This window comes from Atractosteus spatula, chromosome 27 (genome assembly GCF_055471065.1).
Source record: "Atractosteus spatula isolate fAtrSpa1 chromosome 27, fAtrSpa1.hap1, whole genome shotgun sequence".
Taxonomy (NCBI): domain Eukaryota; kingdom Metazoa; phylum Chordata; class Actinopteri; order Semionotiformes; family Lepisosteidae; genus Atractosteus; species Atractosteus spatula.
This window is the reverse complement of record NC_142732.1, coordinates 10551003-10569329: the sequence shown is the minus strand read 5'-3', so window position 1 is coordinate 10569329 and position 18327 is coordinate 10551003. Positions and strand designations below refer to the sequence as shown.

Genomic DNA, 18327 nt, shown 5'->3' with positions numbered 1-18327 from the left:
GTGCTGCTCCAGCGCCCCCTGCTGCCCGGAGAGCAGCCCCACAGTCCACTACCGGTAGAGCCCCGACTCGAACCGGGGATCCGTCAACTGCTGGGGGTCACCCTGGGCCCCAGAGCAAAGTCTTTAAAACACACAAACTTGTTTAAAAAAATCACAAAAGTCCTTCTGGCTGATTCACTCAGCAACTCTGAGGGCAGCTGCTTATTCTAAACAGACATCTGGCCACAAGTGCAGGACATGGATCAGTTAAGCCCCATTAATTAAGCAGAGCACACGCAGCAGGCTCTCCGACCCTCAGCCCCTAGACTCTTCATCACCAGAGGAAAAGGAGAATCGGAAAGCCGAAACCCAGGAGATTAAAAGGGTCACTCACTCCTACTTTCTGTAGCTTGTTGAGGAAGTCTAAACTTAGCGTAATTAACTGCATCTTAACATTCTGTTTGTCATATGTGCTGCAGGACAACAGGTGCAAGCCTGAAAGCCAAGAAAAACAAGTCATCAGTGTCCCCCTGCTGAATAACATGGGGGGGGGGCAGGCAGACAGCGCCTGGGTCGAGCCCCCTCCTCTCGTTTGCACCCTCAGTGAGCTGCTAACTGGTCGCAGCTGAGCCCAGAGGGTATTTTTGGAGTTGATTTTTGAGAGCAAGACAAGGAGAAGCCACGGACGGTGGCAGTAATTTAAAGCGCAGAGTGAGGAAGAGGAGGAGACAGAAGAAGGGGGAGGTGGTGCACCCCCATTCCTCTGGACATTCCTTCCCCCTCAGTCCATCATTCCTGGCCAGGAAGTGGGCAGCCGGTGCAGAAAAGCCAGCGGAAATGAAGAGGATTGAAAACATTCGCACACAAACAGGCTGAGAAGGGACAGCAGGAGTGAAGGAGGGCGTCACTTTCCCTCAACATCTGGAAGCCATCAGCAGTGGATCACACACACACACTTGCGCTGCAAAGGAACACAGGGTTCTGCTCCCTCCAAGCACGCACACACAGAGCCACAGGCGATCACAGGCGCGTTGCCTCCCTCCAGACAGACACGCCTACGGCACACATAACTCCGCAGACTCTGACGTGTTTCAGTTAGCTCGTCGCTTCTGAGCTAATATAACGTGAAAACCCCTTACATGCCTTCAACGTTGCAAAACCGTTGTCCTGCTGTGGGCTCAGGCACAGCGTGCACTGCGGGACTTCAGGGTTGGAAAGCTAGTCAAACAGCTCCACCTAGTGGTCAGATCTTCTAAGCTCTGTCACCTGTGCTGGCTGGAGCAGTTTCTGCAGCTGGCAGGAGATAGATAAGACTTTATTGATCCCGAAGGGAAATTGAGGAGGGTGGGACAGGCTCTCCTGTCAAAGAGCCCTCATTCTCCCAGAGTCTCCCAAACAGTAACGAACAAAGTGGAACAGTCCCATGATTAGAATTCTTGTTTTAGATTTATTGAGTGATACACACAGAAAATTTCGACTGCCTTAATTTACTTCAATTACTAATCTGTTGCGAAAACTTCAGTTTATTCAGTGATCTCTCTGCCCCTTTGTCTACTACCTTAGTAACTGGTTCTTTGAGGTTTTGAAATAAAACGGATACAAAAGACTGGCCAAAAAGCCTTAGCAGTGACAGGACACAGACCGATTCAATTAAAGTAACTCCCTGAGCTGAGTGGGTTATTATCCCAAACCCTGATCCAGACTTCCCACTAGCTTTCCACTCAAGCTGCCCAGCATGTCCAGACCAGACGAGCCCGCCCTCTGTGCTAGAAGATTATAGACGCTCAGTCCCACTGGTGTCCTTCAGCAGGGCAATGGAATTTTCCCCGTCATTAAACCTCCACTGTTTTTTTGATACACTAATAAAAAGTGTTTTCTGAAAAACCAGATGGTCACGTAATCCAGCTGCTGGGGGTCGATGTTTCTGCCCATCAGTCCAGCTGTGTTAAGAGGCTGCCGTGGGCGACTGGCACCTGCTGCACCTGTTCGCTGAGCGCCCCGCATTCTCCCCGAGGGGGTGGGGGGGCTGGTGTCTTCGGGGTCCTGCTGCCCCAGAGCTCCAACCGAACAATCACCCCTCTCTCCAGCCTCGGGTGTTTAGGGGGCACCCGTGCCTGTTGGCGGACCTTCGGGAAAACCGCACGCGTCTCCAGCGAAGGAGGACGATGCGGTTAATTGTTTAATTGGCCTCTCGGGCGAGAGGGAAAACCAGGAGACGCTTAACTTCCGGGATCCGAGTCAGAGGTTTCCTTCAATCGGCTGTTTAAAAAATCCCAGAGGGCAGCCCGGACACCAGGGATATTCCTGCGGCCGATCCCTGAGCACACACTCTCTCCCCCCTTTCCCCGCGGTCTTGCCCCACCCAAGGCTGTAACCATGACGACGGCTGCACCCCCCCCCTCCGCGGGCGAGCGCTCAGCTGCTCGTGAACTGCTCCAGGAACTGGATGTACTCCTGCTTCTGAGCCGCCCCGGCGGGGACGTAGTGCCCCCCAGGGTGGGTCACGACCACGGGGTCCCGGAACACGGGCAGCAGGTCCCGGCTGAGGGGCGCGGGGATGACCCGGTCCGAGTCCCCGAGCACGTGCAGCGTGGGCAGGCCGAGGGGCGGGGCGGCGTAGAAGGGGGCGTGGCCGGCGCAGCGGCTGCGGAAGCCGGCCACCAGCACCGCGAAGCGGAAGCCGGGGCCAGGCTCCTGGCCGCGCTCCTGCCGCGCGCACAGCATGGCCACCAGGGCGGCGCCCTGGCTGAAGCCCAGCACGCCGTCGAAGGGGCCCCGCTCCCCCACGGCCTGGCGCACCGCCTCCAGGCTCTCGTCCAGCCCCAGGTCCGAGGCGCAGCTCTCCTCGGCGCTGAAGCTGCGGTCCCGGGGGTTCGAGAACCACCAGCCCCGGCCGTCTTCACCCGGGCCCCCTGGGGCGGCGGGTCTGGGGGGGTCGGCGGGCAGAGGGGCCGCCAGCGCTGCGGAGACAAACACGAGCCCTCAGGTCCAGCAGAGCCCGAACCCCGGCCCGCTGTCAGACACCCCCGAGAGGGGAGAGGGTGTCCGCGAGCTCGGGCTGCGACCCCATGGCAGCCCGCAGATCGAGTTACTGGGGTTTCGACTGCGGTCGCTGCGTCCAAAGCCCAGCATCGCTGCATGGGAACAAGCCCAGAGGAGGGCATGTGGACCCAGCGGACCTCCCCAGAGCCAACAGCGGGCACTTCTTTACCCAAAGGGTGGTGGGGGTGTGGAACGAGCTGCCCAGCCCTGCTGTTGAAGCTCTTTCAGGAAATGCCGGGCGAGACCCTGAGATCAGTGAGCTATGACCACCCGACAAGCTCGTAATCTTTCCCATGCTCTGATGCTGTACTGTATCACAGGAACCTCCACTCCTGTACCTGAGGTGCATACCAGTGCAGCCTCCAGTTGGAAAGCTGCTTCCAGCAGGCTACTCCAGCCAGCAGCCATGTCATCCAGCATCTCAGCACTGGCAGCCCACTGAAGCCCAGCAGCTGTGAGCCTGGTCAGTACCCGGATGGGAGACCTCCTGGGAAAACTGGACGAGGCGTTATGGGGGACAGTAGGGGGCGCTCACCTTGCTGTCTGCAGGTCCTAATGCCCCAGTGTTGTGACGGGGACACTATATTGTAAACAGGTGCCGTCATTCAGATGAGACTTAAAACCGAGGTCCTGACTCTCTGTGGTCATTAAAAATCCCAGGGTGTTTCTTTAAAAGAGTAGGGGTGTTACCCCGGTGTCCTGGCCAAATTTCCCCCTGACCTTTACCAATCATGGCCTCCTAATAATCCCCATCTCTGAACTGGCTTCATCACTCTGCTCTCCTCCCCACTGAGAGCTGGTGTGTGGGGAGAGGACTGGCGCATCATCCAGGTGGGGCTGCACACTGGTGGGGGTGGAGGGGATCCCCATTACCTGTAAAGCGCTTTGAGTGGAGTGTCCAGAAAATACAATACAATGCAAATAACAACAATAACTTCATAGTTCAATCGGCAATGATAACACAACCTCAGCAGTCCGTCACTGTGATGGTTCTGTCTGGAAACACTTATAGCAGATCTATGAAAAGGCCGTGTGAGCCGGCAGGTCCGGTACCGGCGCGGTTCTGTGTCCTACCTGACCCGGGCGGGCCACGGTGCCCGATCTGGTGCGGGGCGTTTATATACACCAGCTCCGCGTGCCTCTTCAGCGCCTTCCTGAGCGCGCCGGTTTTCTCCCGGAACGTGTCGGCATTCTGCCAGTAGCCATGGATACACAGGATCCGGAGGGGTCTCGGGGGCGAGGAGGCCATGGCAGCGGGCACGGGCTCGCCAACACGTTGTTGTTATTTCGGGACAGAGAGCGTGCACAGCGAGATGAGGACCTCAAGTACCTGCAGCTGTCCTCCCCCCTCACACTCCCGGCTAGAAAACCGAGCTCTGTGTTATTGGTTCCGTGCGTCACTCCAACGAGAGCGCTGACACACTTCTCTATTCTTCAGCCTACAGTTTTAAGAATTAACACTACACAGTACCAGCTCCACAACTAGTACTGACAAGCGAGTACTGTACCCTGTCCCTGCTGCACGCTATAAACCCGTATTACCACTGCATAGCGAGTTTTTTAAAGTTATATTTTATTATTTAACTGTACGCCTCAAACAGTTGTGCAGCATTGTTCAGAAAAGGAGAATGATCAGTCTCTGAATACCGTCAATTGTATTTGACTGAGATTAGTTTTAAACATTTTTCGTTGAACCGGCGACTGTGAAACTGCGCTGCGAGTTCCCTTTGTCGGGTATTTAACACGCGTGTCCAGGCAGCTTGCATTGCGTGCATTTGATAAATTCACACATTTAAAAGGCTTCGAAAAAAATGTAATATATTATCTTAAATGAAAACCTGCTAACGTCCTGATCTTTATTATTAAACCTTTCGACGGCGCAGTAGCTTTTGTGACGGGAGAAGCTGACGCTTTTATAGAAACAATTTGTCTCCTCATATCTTCATTCTTAAAGAACTTGTAAACTTCGCCTCAGAGGTGCAAACCTAATGCTAACAATATTTTAAAATGAACGGTAATTTGCATTGGAGTTTCTTGACAAAAGCTCCTATACTGATCAAGCGCGGGCTCAGAGCATAGGTGTCACTTACCAGAGATATTCCACAAGGGGGCGCTCCAGTCCTGGCAGCCGGGAGGCGACTTGTCCACCATCCGTTTTCTAAACGCCTCCCACTTCAGGCTCGCGGGGGAGCCGGAGCCTATCCCGGCAAGCAACGGGTACAAGACAGGACACACCCTGGACGGGACGACTGTCCATCACAGGACGGAAAGACACAAACACACACCACCAGGGCCGAGTTTTACAGAAACTAATTACCCTTCGGAGTGTGGGAGGAGACCCGTGTTTTAATCGCAAACACGGGGACAACATGCAAACTCCATGCAGAAAGCACCCCAGGGGTGGAATCGAACCCAGGGCCCTAACACTGAGGCAGCAATGCTAACTGCTGGGCTGCGCTGGCGGCTTATAATGTCATTAAATATATTGACGGTGTCAAAATATCCATTGAGGCTCATTATGTAGAGCAGTGTCTCAGCTTGTAGGCAGATGTGGCAACAGTATAATACCCCCGATGCGCTAAATAACCTTATCTATACCTGTTTCCGAGACAGAGGCAGAAACTGTGTGCCAACACGAGTCACTCTGGAGGCGTTTCACACGCAAGAGGCTAGTGTTCACAGAGATGAGACTGTGATCTGCAGGCTTTTGTAGTTAATTGGGTTTTTAATGCCACTCTGTATGGCTCTACTATGCATGCCCCTCTCTGTTAGGGAACAGCTAAAGCCCACCAGTGACTTGTCACCCCCAAAACACCCCCAGTTCTTCAGAGCCACTTCAGCCACCCTGCAGACAGCAAGCACGGCCCAGACTCCCCAGGAACGCGCCCCCTCAAGCCCAGGAGCGTGCTGCGGTTTATCCGCCATGTAAGAAGAACTCGTTGACCAGGACAGTGCCAGGTGCTGCCCGGTCCAGCCTCTGGGATCCCTGATGGAATGAGGGTGCAATATCCCAGGATCTGTCAGCTCCGGGGAAGCATCCCAATGTCCCGTCCCTCGCCGATGACCCTTCTGGGCCCGCGCGTGCACTCGAGTTTGCGAGACGAGCACTGGAGGAGGGCAGAGCCGTTCGACCACGAGCGCTGGTCTTGGTCCTGGTCGCCGCGGTGACCAGTGCCTGGCAGCCCGGAGGAGACCGCGCCCAGAGCTGAGCTGGTGCCACGCTCTGCCCCTCCTGCTGGGAGACCGCTGCCCTCCGCCATGGGCTACAGGTTTCCTTCTCACAGGGATGAAAATACACTGACCCAAAAGCAACGCAACCTTTTCATCAGCCACTTTTAATCGCTTAAAGCAAAAAAGGAGGCTAAGCGGGACTTTTTTCTCAGATCCCAAAGAAGGGCACTTAAAAAAAATGCCGACGCGAACGGACCCCTTTTGTACTGACAGAGATATTTTAGCCCAGGCAGCAGCTTTCGTTCGGAGTTATTAGGTTTGAAAGATTGCAATCTGTCAAATGTAAATCCTTCCCACAAACCAAACACCCAGAAAGGCCCCGAACTCTGTGGGGAGGGTGGGGGGGGGAGCAGACTGCTGCTCTTATCTCGTTTGAAAACCCTGCTCTGGAATCCATTTTCCTCCTTAAGTATCTGCCGTTACTCACTTCAAAGTTGAAAGGAAGTAAACAAAGAGAAGTCTAAATCTGCAGCCCTGCGGCCAGGCACAGACTGAAGCACAATGCCTCAGTCTGTGTGTTGCAATAAATATGTTTCGCACACTGTGCTCTGCTTAGGTAAAGTAAAAAGATGGGTAGAGTTTCACGACCTCATCAAGACAGCTACGAAAAAACATCCCAGTCTACACAGAATAACAAAAATGGGCTTATTCAGCGGTTCTGAAACCAAAAGTCCACAATTCTTTGGAATTATAAGAATTTATCATTATAATTATAAGGTCTTTTCTGTCTGTTCTGCCCAGCCTTGGCAGTTTTTTCAGAATGGCTCACAATTAGCAGCCAACTCATTCTTAGCACCTGACTGGCCAGTGAGGCACATGGAGTGGGAGTTCCCAACATTCCATTGGCTGGAGATGGCGACTCAACAGGCCTGTCCTAACTCCTCATTGGTTGGAATCATTTTTATAAAGTGGGTGTGGCCCAGGCCCTCATTGGCCAGACTGTAGTGGGCTGGGATATGCGGTGGCTTCTTATTGGCTGGCTGTGGTGGACGGCTGTGTGGTTTCCTCCTGGCGCCCACAGGTGCTGCACCCCTCTGATTTTCCACACCCCTCTGTCGGCGGAGCGTCAGGCTGCCTGCTCTTCTGCGGAAAGAAAGACAGTGATTGGTGGGAGGAGACTCATTGCAGTCAAGGCTCCAGCGATAATTAATTAATTCTCTAACAGGAGTCTGGCATTCAATAATCACCTTTTTTCAGAAAAAGGGGAGAGACAAGAGATAACAGGGAAGTACTGTGTAGCAGCCAGGCATGAAAGAGTGAGCACAGTGTCAGAGGACACCTGTAGCCATAGAGGAAGTTCTTAGCCAGAAGAGCAAAGATGCAACCAGGTAAAGGCCTCAGTCATCTCAGCCAAACAAAAACAGCAGTGCAGAGAATAGTCTGTGTCCCTTTTTGCTGCTACAAGTCTTTGACTTATGAATGAGATTCTTTGAGATAGTGGACTTCAGTTCTCTGGCTTGGCAGTTTGAAACTGCAAGAAGTGCCAGCAGCCATGTCACCCTGCAACTCACAACTGGCAGCCCACTGAAGCTCTCCAGGTGTGAGCACGGTCAGTACCTGGATGGGAGACCTCCTGGGAAAAACTAAGGTTGCTGCTGGAAGTGGTGTTAGTGGGGCCAGCAGGGGGCGCTCACCCGGCGGTCTGTGTGGGTCCTGATACCCCAGTATAGTGACGGGGACACTGTACTGTAAACAGGCGCCGTCCATCGGCTGAGATGTAAAACCAAGGTCCTGACTCTCTGTGGTCATTAAAAATCCCAGGGTGTTTCTCGAAAAGAGTAGGGGTGTAACCCCGGCGTCCTGGCCAAATTTCCCATTGGCCCTAACCAATCATGGCCTCCTAATAATCCCCATCTCTGAACTGGCTTCATCACTCTGCTCTCCTCCCCACTGAGAGCTGGTGTGTGGGGAGACTACTGGTGCATCATCCAGGTGGGGCTGCACACTGGTGGTGGTGGAGGGGATCCCCATTACCTGTAAAGCGCTTTGAGTGGAGTGTCCAGAAAAGCACTATATAAGTGTAAGAAATTATTATTATTATTAAGAAGTGCTGCCATAGCAGACCAAGATGGGCTGGCGATTTTTCAGCCTGCAGTAACACCCTTCCAACACTAGGTGCCGCTGCAGGCCCACGCTCACGCGCACTCACACAGGACTGAACTGTACAGTCCCTGGACCAGCCCCGGATGGATCCAATCCAGGGGTCTGGCCTGCTTCCTTTTAATCAGGCCCACGCATCCTTACGGGAATCCACCTGCTTGCCCCTGGAGCTCTCTCTGACCTGGGTGGGTTTCAGGGCCGGGCGTGGCGGCCGATTGGCCGGATGGTTGACGGCCCAGGGTCCCAGGCTGTGATTGGAGTAGAAGTCCATAGGATAGGTCTGCTGCCACTCCAGCTCCTGCAGAGCCACTGCAGCCTGGGAGCGAGACAGAGAGAGGGGGGAAAGGAAGAGAGGGGAGATTGGGGGGGGGGGAGAGAGAGAGGGAAAGATTGGGGAAAAAAGAAACAGGGAAAAGCCGTGGGGATATGAGGGCGGGAGTCGTGTTTCAGTGCCGGCGCAGACATTCCTGTCACTTAATTCTCGGAGATTTGGAAAAGCAAACAGCCCCGTTTTCATTAAAACTACAGACAGCTTCGCAGGGGCAGATAATTCTCCGCTGGGGCTGTGTAATAAGCAACGCAAGATGTTAAACTCTTAATCTCTTCTGTAAAAGCGACGAAAGAACTTTCCCAAATCAGTTAATCCCAGAGAAGAGGAATGTTACAAACCGATTGGCGCATAATACTAAAAAATGAGTTTTAATCCTTTAGCCGATTCCAAAAATGCCCTTGCCAGCTGCTGGAGAAATTACACCTCATTAATGACATAATGCAACGCACACAGACGCACGCCAGCGTGTGCACTAAATACAGCAGCTTTCTGTGTGATGTGAGGCAGAGGAAGGATCTGAGCAAGCAGCGTTCAGTCCTGTCTTTCCAAGAGCAGAATCTCCGTACCGCAGGACGAGCTGTATCCTGCACGCAGATTTATCACGCTTGATTGGCTGATGATGGGACTGATTGGCTGAGCTCTCTGGGGCTCTGCTGAATGGGACATGCATGCTGTTAGTGAGTGGCAGGTCCCCAGAGAGGACAGACACTCCTGCCACTCCACGCTTTAATGACAGTAATTTCAAAGCTGTAACCTCTAACAAAAGAGAGGCAGCAAAAAAAAAAAAAAAAAATCGATTACACGACGAAAGCTATCATTCTTGTAAAGAGCTCCCCGGAGAAATCTCACTATTCTTCCTGAGCCTTTTCATTTTATTTCACTGATTTCTTCTGATTTCTTTTTCGACGGTGCTAATAAAAATCTCGTGCAGGTCTCTGAAAGTGGTAAACAAAGCTCCCACTCTGTGCCTGTAGGTTTCGCCTCAGAACAGCTTTCTTGCATAGCAAATAGCACCCCCCGGTGTCCAGATTCAGCAGTTGCAGTTTGTGAGATTTTGCTTATTCTCCTTGAGCCATCAGATTTCACGACATAAAGGGGTGATGCGGTGGCTCCGCGCCTGTGGCTGGGATGTTGCCGGTTCGTATCCCGCGGCTGGCCAAGGAATCCTACTCTGTTGGGCACCTGAGCAAGGCCCTTAACTCCAACTGCTCCAGGGGCGCCGTATTAACGGCTGACCCTGCGCTCTGACCCCCAGGTTCTCTCCCTGTCTGTGTGTCTCATGGAGAGCAAGCTGGGGTCTGTGAAAAGAAATTCCTAATGCAAGAAATTGTATGTGCCCAGGAAAGTGATCTTATCTTAACTGCTAGCAGTAAAGAAGCACTTTAATGAATGTAAGGCTTTTACAGTTCACAAGGGGAGCACTATCTATTAATCTATACAGCTGCACAAATAAATATATCAATCTATCGAACATGGATGTAGTGATGCATTCGGTCAGCACCACTGGGTACTGAATCTAGACTGTTTTATCTATTCACCCGGGCCAGAGAGTATTGATTCTCGGAAATACTCCTGGAAAGCTGGAATGAAGCAAATAAGATCATTGCCAGGCTCCCATCCTTCCTGTCGGTGGGAGTCAGGGCTGATCGGAACGAGTTGAGCGTCTCCCTGCGTGGGTGGGAGAGTGCTGGAAATGCCTGTACTGTAACTGGCGGACTGCAGGCTCGCAGTGCAGCGCCAGAGAGTCGCCCGGTGGGCAGGTTCAGCCCGGCGGCCCTGGCTTGTGAAACTGACCGAGTGTCACCGGTCAGCAAAGGGTCAGCAAAGTCCCTCTGTGGGCGAGACGGCCGGCCGGCGACGTTGGTCTGGCCAGAGCAGTTCCTCGCAGGCCTCAAGCTGGGTCGGAGGTCCCAGCGGCAGCCACAGAGGGCCGCTCGTGGGTCACGCAGGGTCTGCTGCAGATGCTGGCGCAGAAGGCCGGCGTCTATACCGAGAAGCGCAGAAAAACTGGACAACATTTTCCTTTCCTACTGGGAAGCTGGGGAGTTTGTCCCCAGCACTATAACAGAACTGCTGAGACACGAGGTGCCCACGCTGCAGCATGATGCCCACCGCCACACTAAAAACGAAAAAGAGCCCCCGGACGGTCAATGCCAGGCGATGGCATTTAATCCTCGTTTGGTGCAGTCCGGGTCCCTGTGCTCAATCTCCCCCCAGTCATGTCGGAGCTCTGAAACACTAAGCCCAACGGAGATTAACCCAGGGACACGCGCAGCCAAATTCCCTCATTACAAAAATATCCAGCAAACATGGAAATGCTCATCTTCGTTAAATGTTCAGGGGGTTTAATCTGTAAATCCCCCCAGGTTCCTAACTCACATGGGCTCCGCTCTGCCTGCGTCTCACTCGGACTCCTCTCTCCTCCCCCCCCTCCTCACGCCGTCTCGGACTCGTCCCCAGTCTGCTCCAAGAGGGACGCGCCGTGTTTTGGGAAGCAGAAATTTCACATGGGACGCTCTGGAAATAAGCCGGTAGCCCCTTCCTCTCACACGCGCGCGCGCTCTCTCTCTCTCTCTCTCTCTCTCTCTCTCTCTCTCTCTCTCTCTCTCTGACGGCAGGGGTGGGGGGGTGGGGGGATCCAAGGACAGATTTGGGGGGAGGTGGGGCGATAAACAAAGGAGGGTGCAATGCAGGCAGAAATGAGGGTGCCGTTGCCATGGAAACCGGATGACAAGTACCAGGGCTATGGTGGAAGAGGAGGGGGTGGGGGTCAGTTTTGCTGGATTTGCCCCCCCGCTAACTTGCACTCGTTTGTTTCCCAGTCCGAGTGGGAAGAGGCGGTTGGGGGGGGGTGGGAAACCGGGATGGAGAGAGAGGGGTACGATCCCACCCCTTCCTTGTTCCTCGGCGGGCTCCGACACGACAGCCCATCTCTCAGGGCCCAAGCGCACAGGGAGCCGCTCTGCTGGCCAGTCCAGGGCCAACGTCAAAGCACAGCCAGGCGCCATCCCTGTCAGGGGGGACAGCCCTGTCCTCAGTCAGTGCCTCTGTACTCACAGGCGTGTGTGTGTGTGTGCGCGTGCACATCTCTCCCTCTCTCCATCCTCTCTCCTGCCTGCGATTCGCCTTCGCCTACTTGAAACACTGCACTTGTCTCACTGCAGATTGAAGGAGCTCATCTCCACCCTGGAAATTGTCTGTTGACACGCAGTATTCCCAGAAGGAAGCCTATCAGTATTGCACAGAATATTGAGTTTACATCTAAATACTCCGTGGCTGCTGTCTGCTAGTTCTTATCAGAGAGGGGAGAGAGTCACTCCGAGCAGCAGGAGCGGGGCTGGATGTGGACAGAGCAGCGAGCTCTGGAGGCAGTAAAGGAGGCAGAATGTTAGGATATATACAGTAGTAAGAAGTGCAGAATATTTTAAATCAACAGATGTTCCATTAACATTGGGCAACAAAGCCAGCAGCCATATCACCCTGCAACTCACAACTGGCAGCCCACTGAAGCTCAGCAGGTGTGAGCCTGGTCAGCACCTGGATGGGAGACCTCCTGGGAAAAACTAAGGTTGCTGCTGGAAGAGGTGTTAGTGGGGCCAGCAGGGGGCGCTCACAATGCGGTCCATGTGGGTCCTAATGCCCCAGTATAGTGATGGGGACACTAGACTGTAAATAGGCGCCGTCCTTCAGATGAGACGTAAAACCGAGGTCCTGACTATCTGTGGTCATTAAAAATCCCAGGGCATTTCTCGAAAAGAGTAGGGGTGTAACCCCGGCATCCTGGCCAAATTTCCCATTGGCCCTTACCAATCATGGCCTCCTAATAATCCCCACCTCTGAACTGGCTTCATCACTCTGCTCTCCTCCCCACTGAGAGCTGGTGTGTGGGGAGAGGACTGGCGCATCATCCAGGTGGGGCTGCACACTGGTGGGGGTGGAGGGGATCCCCATTACCTGTAAAGCGCTTTGAGTGGAGTGTCCAGAAAAGCGCTATATAATTGTAAGCAATTATTATTATTAAAGCTCATTTAGCTTACTGCATACAATTTCGGTAGCCATGTTATAGAGAAGAGCCACCAGATACGTTCTGGGGCTCAGGGGAATGTCCCACACTGACAGGCTGGAGGAGACGAGCCCTCTAGTCTTGAACAGAGAAGACAGGAGAGGACAAGAGACCTGATCCAAGTATTCAAAATCTGAATACAAAAAGGGCCCACTGGCGGAAACTACCGGGAAGTACGTTTAAAACCAAGAGCTCTTCTTCATCAGGACGGCTGTGGGAGTCAGGGGCACGCTGCCCATCCACATTGGTAACGCCGATACTCTGGCTCCTTTCAACAAGCAGAGATCTCGGGATCAATTAGCTACCAGCGGCCAAGCTGACTGGATGGGCCAAATGGTTTGTCTGGTTTGTAACTGTTCTCATGTCCCAGCACCAGAGGAGCCCAGGAGTCAGGTCGCTCCGCCTGAGAATAATACTCTTTCTCTACAGGGCAGAGCTGTCACACAGGTGCACACTCGCACCTCTCTCACAGAGCCCCTTTGACAATAAGCTATTCACGTGTCCAACACAGTTCCACAGTTTGTTTTTGATCCTGTGATCTGGAAAGTCAGATCAGACCAGATGCATGCCAGGACCATCAAATTAAAACACTCTTTGCCAGAGAGCGTGTGTGCCCTAGAGCTCATAGTGCCTGTTTGACAAGAAGACTACTTGTTTCCATCACACTGCAAAACACGGGTGACGCAGTGTGGCTCTGGGTTTGGTTGATCTGGGCTCCTCAGACAGGTAAGAAGTTCTCTGGTCTGCTGCTGTTGCAATGCCCAGCTATCACCAGCAGGGGGAGCTGGTCCCCTTTAGAGCTCAGCTCGGCAGCGATGTACCTGCTGCTAGGAGAGACGGGGAAGAGCTGCTGTCTCATTATACATTAATAAGGGCACATGATTTAATATCTATTTTTATACTATTTCAAGCTTTTACATGCTACGGAAAATGCACTGTGTGTTCCTGCTCAGGCTCATTATAGTCAATCTCCCCTGTCAAACTGGAGGAGTAGGAGAGTTATGCTGTAGTGCAGCGCATTGCTGCGATAAAAATGTCTCACACTTCTTTTGTAAAAGCTCTTCGGGTGCTATACAGGTGTTCTGAAGAAGAGCATTGTTTACGCCTAGTGCTGGCAGAATTGCAAAGAAGGGATAACTGATAGCAAGCTGTCCCTGAGGTAATGGCTATAGACTGTATCTCCTCTCAGGCTCCACTTTTCCCCTGCTTCTCTCTTAGTGCCTCAGCTCTCACCACTAGCCCAGACTGCTTCTCTCTCAGTGCCTCAGCTCTAAACACTAGCCCACACTGCCTCTCTCCCGGTGCCTCAGCTCTAACCGCTAGCCCACACTGCCTCTCTCCCGGTGCCTCAGCTCTAACTGCTAGCCCACACTGCCTCTCTCCCGGTGCCTCAGCTCTAACCGCTAGCCCACACTGCCTCTCTCCCGGTGCCTCAGCTCTAACCGCTAGCCCACACTGCCTCTCTCCCAGTGCCTCAGCTCTAACCACTAGCCCACACTGCCTCTCTCCTAGTGCCTCAGCTCTAACCACTAGCCCACACTGCCTCTCTCCCAGTGCCTCAGCTCTAGCCACTAGCCCACACTGCCTCTCTCCCAGTGCCTCAGCTCTAACCACTAGCCCACACTGCCTCTCTCCCAGTTTACATTAAGCTGATGTTGATAACCATTCAAACTCTCTCGCATTATAAATATTTTATTTTGATTCTCAGAATCTTTTTGCTGCTGCTCAACACACTCGCGTCCAGAGCCCCGTTGCTGGCTAGCACACACCGGGGAGACTCACAGCTCCTGCAACCCAATTAGAGGCGCCTGGCTCACGAAGCAGCAGGTTGCAAAGAGCTGGGGATGGGACAGGCTTGAGGCGAGGGAGAGAACCTGATCCGAGGCCCGTTTACCATGGAGTTATCCCAGTCTCCTCTCCTGCCAAGTCCTCGGGGGTATTATTCATGGGCACAGCTCCTGTGCTTCTTGCTGCTGGTTATGCAATTTTCACCCCCCCCCCACCCCCTGCTAAAACTCCCGCTGCCTCCCTCTGTCTCCGCGCTCCAGATAATTACCTTCCGCCACTCCAAAACAAATGGCAAAAATAAGTCCGGTAAACACACATCCTCCCTCTTCCAAGACAGCGCATTAGCAGTGGTGCTGGAGCGTGTGCGCGCCGTGCTCGTCTCCTGCCAGACTTTCATGGATAACCGCTTTCTGCCTGCGTCTTCCTCTATCGCCGGGTAGTGTTTACACTACTTAATTACACCTGAGATAACGAAGGCCGATCCATACCGGACAGCGGGGGACGGAATGAGTTCCAGGCTCAAATTCCATTATCTGGGCTTTTAAAACCGTGGGTTCTCTGCATCTGGACCACAAGCATCCATTACATTCCCCTCTGGACGCTGCCTGGGAAGAGCCTGCTTTAACCCCTTCCTCCCCTGTCCCTTCCTGATTAACGCAACCAGGGCGGACAAGAGTCCTGCCAGCTAAAAATCACCATGGGGTACACACAGAGGGCGAGCGCCAGCCGCGAGGCATGCAGCCAGCTCAGACGTGTGGCAGCCGCCTGCAGCATGCAGGGCCTTACACAAACGCTCACAACGAGACTGAGGCGCTGTGAGCAACACCAGGCAGCTGTCTGGCGTCTGAAGCGCGCGGCCGTGACGAGCAGACGGCGGGCCGGAGGGCATTTGTACCTCGTACGGTGAGAGCAGCGGTCGGGAGAAGGCAGAGCCCCAGTCAATGGACAGCCGAGGACATGCAATCTGCACCCACCTGGGAAGACACAGAGGACAGGGCGGTTTGTGCTACTGTCCATAAAGGAGCCCTCTGGCTGTTACTGTTGGCTGGGGCTGTTTTAAAGGCTTTCCTGATACAGCAAAGAAGCCTCCAGGAATCTGGATCTGAGAGACAGGGGAGGGGGGAGCGGTGGAGGAGGAAGAAGAGACAGGAGGAAGACAGGGAGGCTGACGGAGGGAGATGGAGCAGGAGACAGAGACAGATCAAGGGCTGCACACCGGGCTTCCACGGGTGAGGAACAGGGCAGAGGTGCTGCATTCGAGCCATGGAGGCCTGTACCCCACTGGAACCCCCCCACACTGCGGCCGGCTCGCTCACACAGGACAGGCCTGTACCCCCACACTGCGGCCGGCTCGCTCACAGAGGACAGGCCTGTACCCCACTGGGACCCCCGCACACTGCGGCCGGCTCGCTCACAGAGGACAGGCCTGTACCCCACTGGAACCCCCGCACACTGCGGCCGGCTCGCTCACAGAGGACAGGCCTGTACCCCACTGGAACCCCCCCACACTGCGGCCGGCTCGCTCACAGAGGACAGGCCTGTACCCCCACACTGCGGCCGGCTCGCTCACACAGGACAGGCCTGTACCCCACTGGAACCCCCCCACACTGCGGCCGGCTCGCTCACACTGGACTGGCCTGCCCCCCGACACCAAGAGCAAGGGGGACATGTTGCCCCTCCTGCACCCCAAACCCCCCTCCCCTGCAGTCTGTGTGAGAGCTCGCCCCGATTCTCCAGGGTGGGGTCCCCCTGGAGCTGCCCTAGATAGGAAGATAGGAATCTGCAGGCAGGCAGGCAGGAGCAGAGAGGAGAGATGCGCTGCTGTTGGCTGTAACCAGCTAGGAGAGACCCCCCCAACACGCCCGCACGGTCTGACACTCAACAAGCTCCCCCCCGATCCAATAACAAACTCCTTTCCTTCCCCTGGGGGGGCTCATCATGTTCCCCCTCATTTTCCACGCACCGCAGCTGGTGTCACGTCCCTGACGAGGAAGGGAAGGGGGAGACTTGGGGTCTCACTCCGGCCCCGTTCTCCAGACAACGGACACGAAACCAGAAAAAATCCACGGATTGCTTTCGCATTTCAAGCTCCCACTGGCTTTTGTCTCTTCCTGCGGTGCAGAATTCCGGGACTCCGGCGAGGGCTCCCGGCGTTGGCCTGGGTCAGCCAATTAGCTGGGAGGAAACGTGAGCAGAGACGTGGATGCGTCCTCAGCGCTGCGCTCGAACCCCAGCCCCCAGGGCCGCGAGACGAGACAGGGACGGCGAGATCGCTCGGTATGCTAAGCGACGTCTGCAATAACAGAGCGCGGAGCTTTAATTTGTTTAGAATGAAAGTGGTTACAGCTAATATCACAGACACAGAATCCGTCTCCTTAGGCACTGAAAACAGAGGATGATTAATGTTTTTTTTTGCGTCAGTAATCTGAGTATTTTTACTACAGAAGGAGAGACAGAAGCGGTACCCCCTCTGTCGTCTGATCTTGACAGATCACTTCATCTAGAAGTGGGGCTTCTAGTTTAAGAGATTTTAGGAGAGAACTTCGAGGAAAATCAAAGCGCTTCTGTTAAAGAGTCCACCAGCTGCTGGACCTGCTGGTGGCGCTCTTTCCACTGGGCAAGAATTTGCTGGACATTTGCTTTGCTGTAGGTCAAATTCGAAGCTTTGTGGAGGCTGAACACAGGAGAAAAGGGGTTAAAAGAAACATCGGAAGTTACAGCAATGTAGATTAATGAAATAATTGAGATCTGACATGGAAGGAAAGGCCAGTATCTGGAATCCCTGGATTAGTGGCAGGAATATGATACAAGAACAGGGCTGGAATGCTAAAATACACTCATATGTGACCAGGGTACAGTGCTATTTTAGTAGATATAACCCCCTCTGCTCCACGCAGGAGATAAGACTTTCATGACGAGACCTGCCTCGCCTGAGCCGAGCCCCCATGCTCTCCCGCAGACGCCACCGGGGCGCGTGTGCGAAGGGTCAGGGAGAGACTCCAGCCCCGCTGAGCCTCGCGCTCTCCACGGGGAGCTGCTCCGATTCTGGCTTCCTGCTCGCTGAGCTGGTCCCTGACGGCGCGGTGCTGCTGGCCTGACCGCTCCCCAGAGTCCCGCCCCCTCCGCGCTGCCGGGAGAATAACGAGCGCGGCCGGCGGCAGCCTGCGCTGTCGCCCGCCCGTCCGCACGGTGCACCGAGCTCTCGTGCTCAAAACCCCCTGCGTACCTGCAAGGTTCTGAACCAGCAAACAGCTGATACATGAGCAGAGCTCAAGGCTGCACCAAATTACATTTTATGTGTTGCCTATATGTTAGACAGAGATATAAGATAAGATCAGATCACTTTATTGGCCATATACAATTTCTTGTATTAAGAATTTGTCTTTTCGCATACCCCAGCTTGCTCTCCATGAGACACACAGACAGGGAGAGAAGCTGGGGGTCAGAGCGCAGGGTCAGCCATTTATACGGCCTCCCTGGAGCAGTTAGGGTGAAGGGCCTTGCTCAGGGGCCCAACGGAGTAGGATTCCTCTGCCGACTGTGGGATTTGAACTGGCAACCTTCCAGCCACAGGCGCAGATCCTGAGCCATAGTGCCACCGCTCCGCCCAGATGGAAAACGTGAGTCCTACAGTAGCTCTGGTCCATCGCCAGCCTCCTCCCTGCCAGAGCAGCGGCTCTTTGGTTCGTGTGACAGGAGGTACCCAGTGCCCTGAGCCAAGCACTCTCAAATCTTCGTTTCACAGAACACGGACTCAGGCAGCGTCCCCCCGACAGGCCTCCTGAGCAAACAT

General features: G+C 54.1%; 2 protein-coding genes across 5 annotated transcripts in view; both read right to left on the bottom strand.

Annotated features, from left to right (window-relative positions):
* Positions 1-1406: 1406 nt before the first annotated feature.
* ovca2 (OVCA2 serine hydrolase domain containing) lies at positions 1407-4380 on the bottom strand. Its single transcript, XM_088906884.1, has 2 exons — positions 4096-4380; positions 1407-2939 (listed from the first exon to the last, which is right to left on the bottom strand). The coding sequence occupies exons 1-2, from the start codon at positions 4268-4270 to the stop codon at positions 2395-2397; spliced, it is 720 nt and encodes a 239-aa protein (XP_088763010.1). The 5' UTR covers positions 4271-4380; the 3' UTR covers positions 1407-2394.
* Positions 4381-6340: 1960 nt separating this feature from the next.
* The window catches only part of dph1 (diphthamide biosynthesis 1), an 89482-nt gene continuing 77495 nt past the window's right edge, over positions 6341-18327 (bottom strand). Inside the window, exons 10-12 of one of the 4 annotated variants that reach the window (XM_088906718.1) lie at positions 15430-15508; positions 8534-8668; positions 6341-7335 (exon numbers count right to left, since the gene is read on the bottom strand). In XM_088906718.1, the coding sequence (XP_088762844.1) occupies positions 7222-7335; positions 8534-8668; positions 15430-15508 (328 nt within the window). In that variant the 3' untranslated portion in view covers positions 6341-7221. The remainder of the gene's footprint in view (positions 7336-8533; positions 8669-15429; positions 15509-18327) is intronic. The other 3 variants (XM_088906719.1, XM_088906720.1, XM_088906721.1) reach the window with 3 other exon arrangements.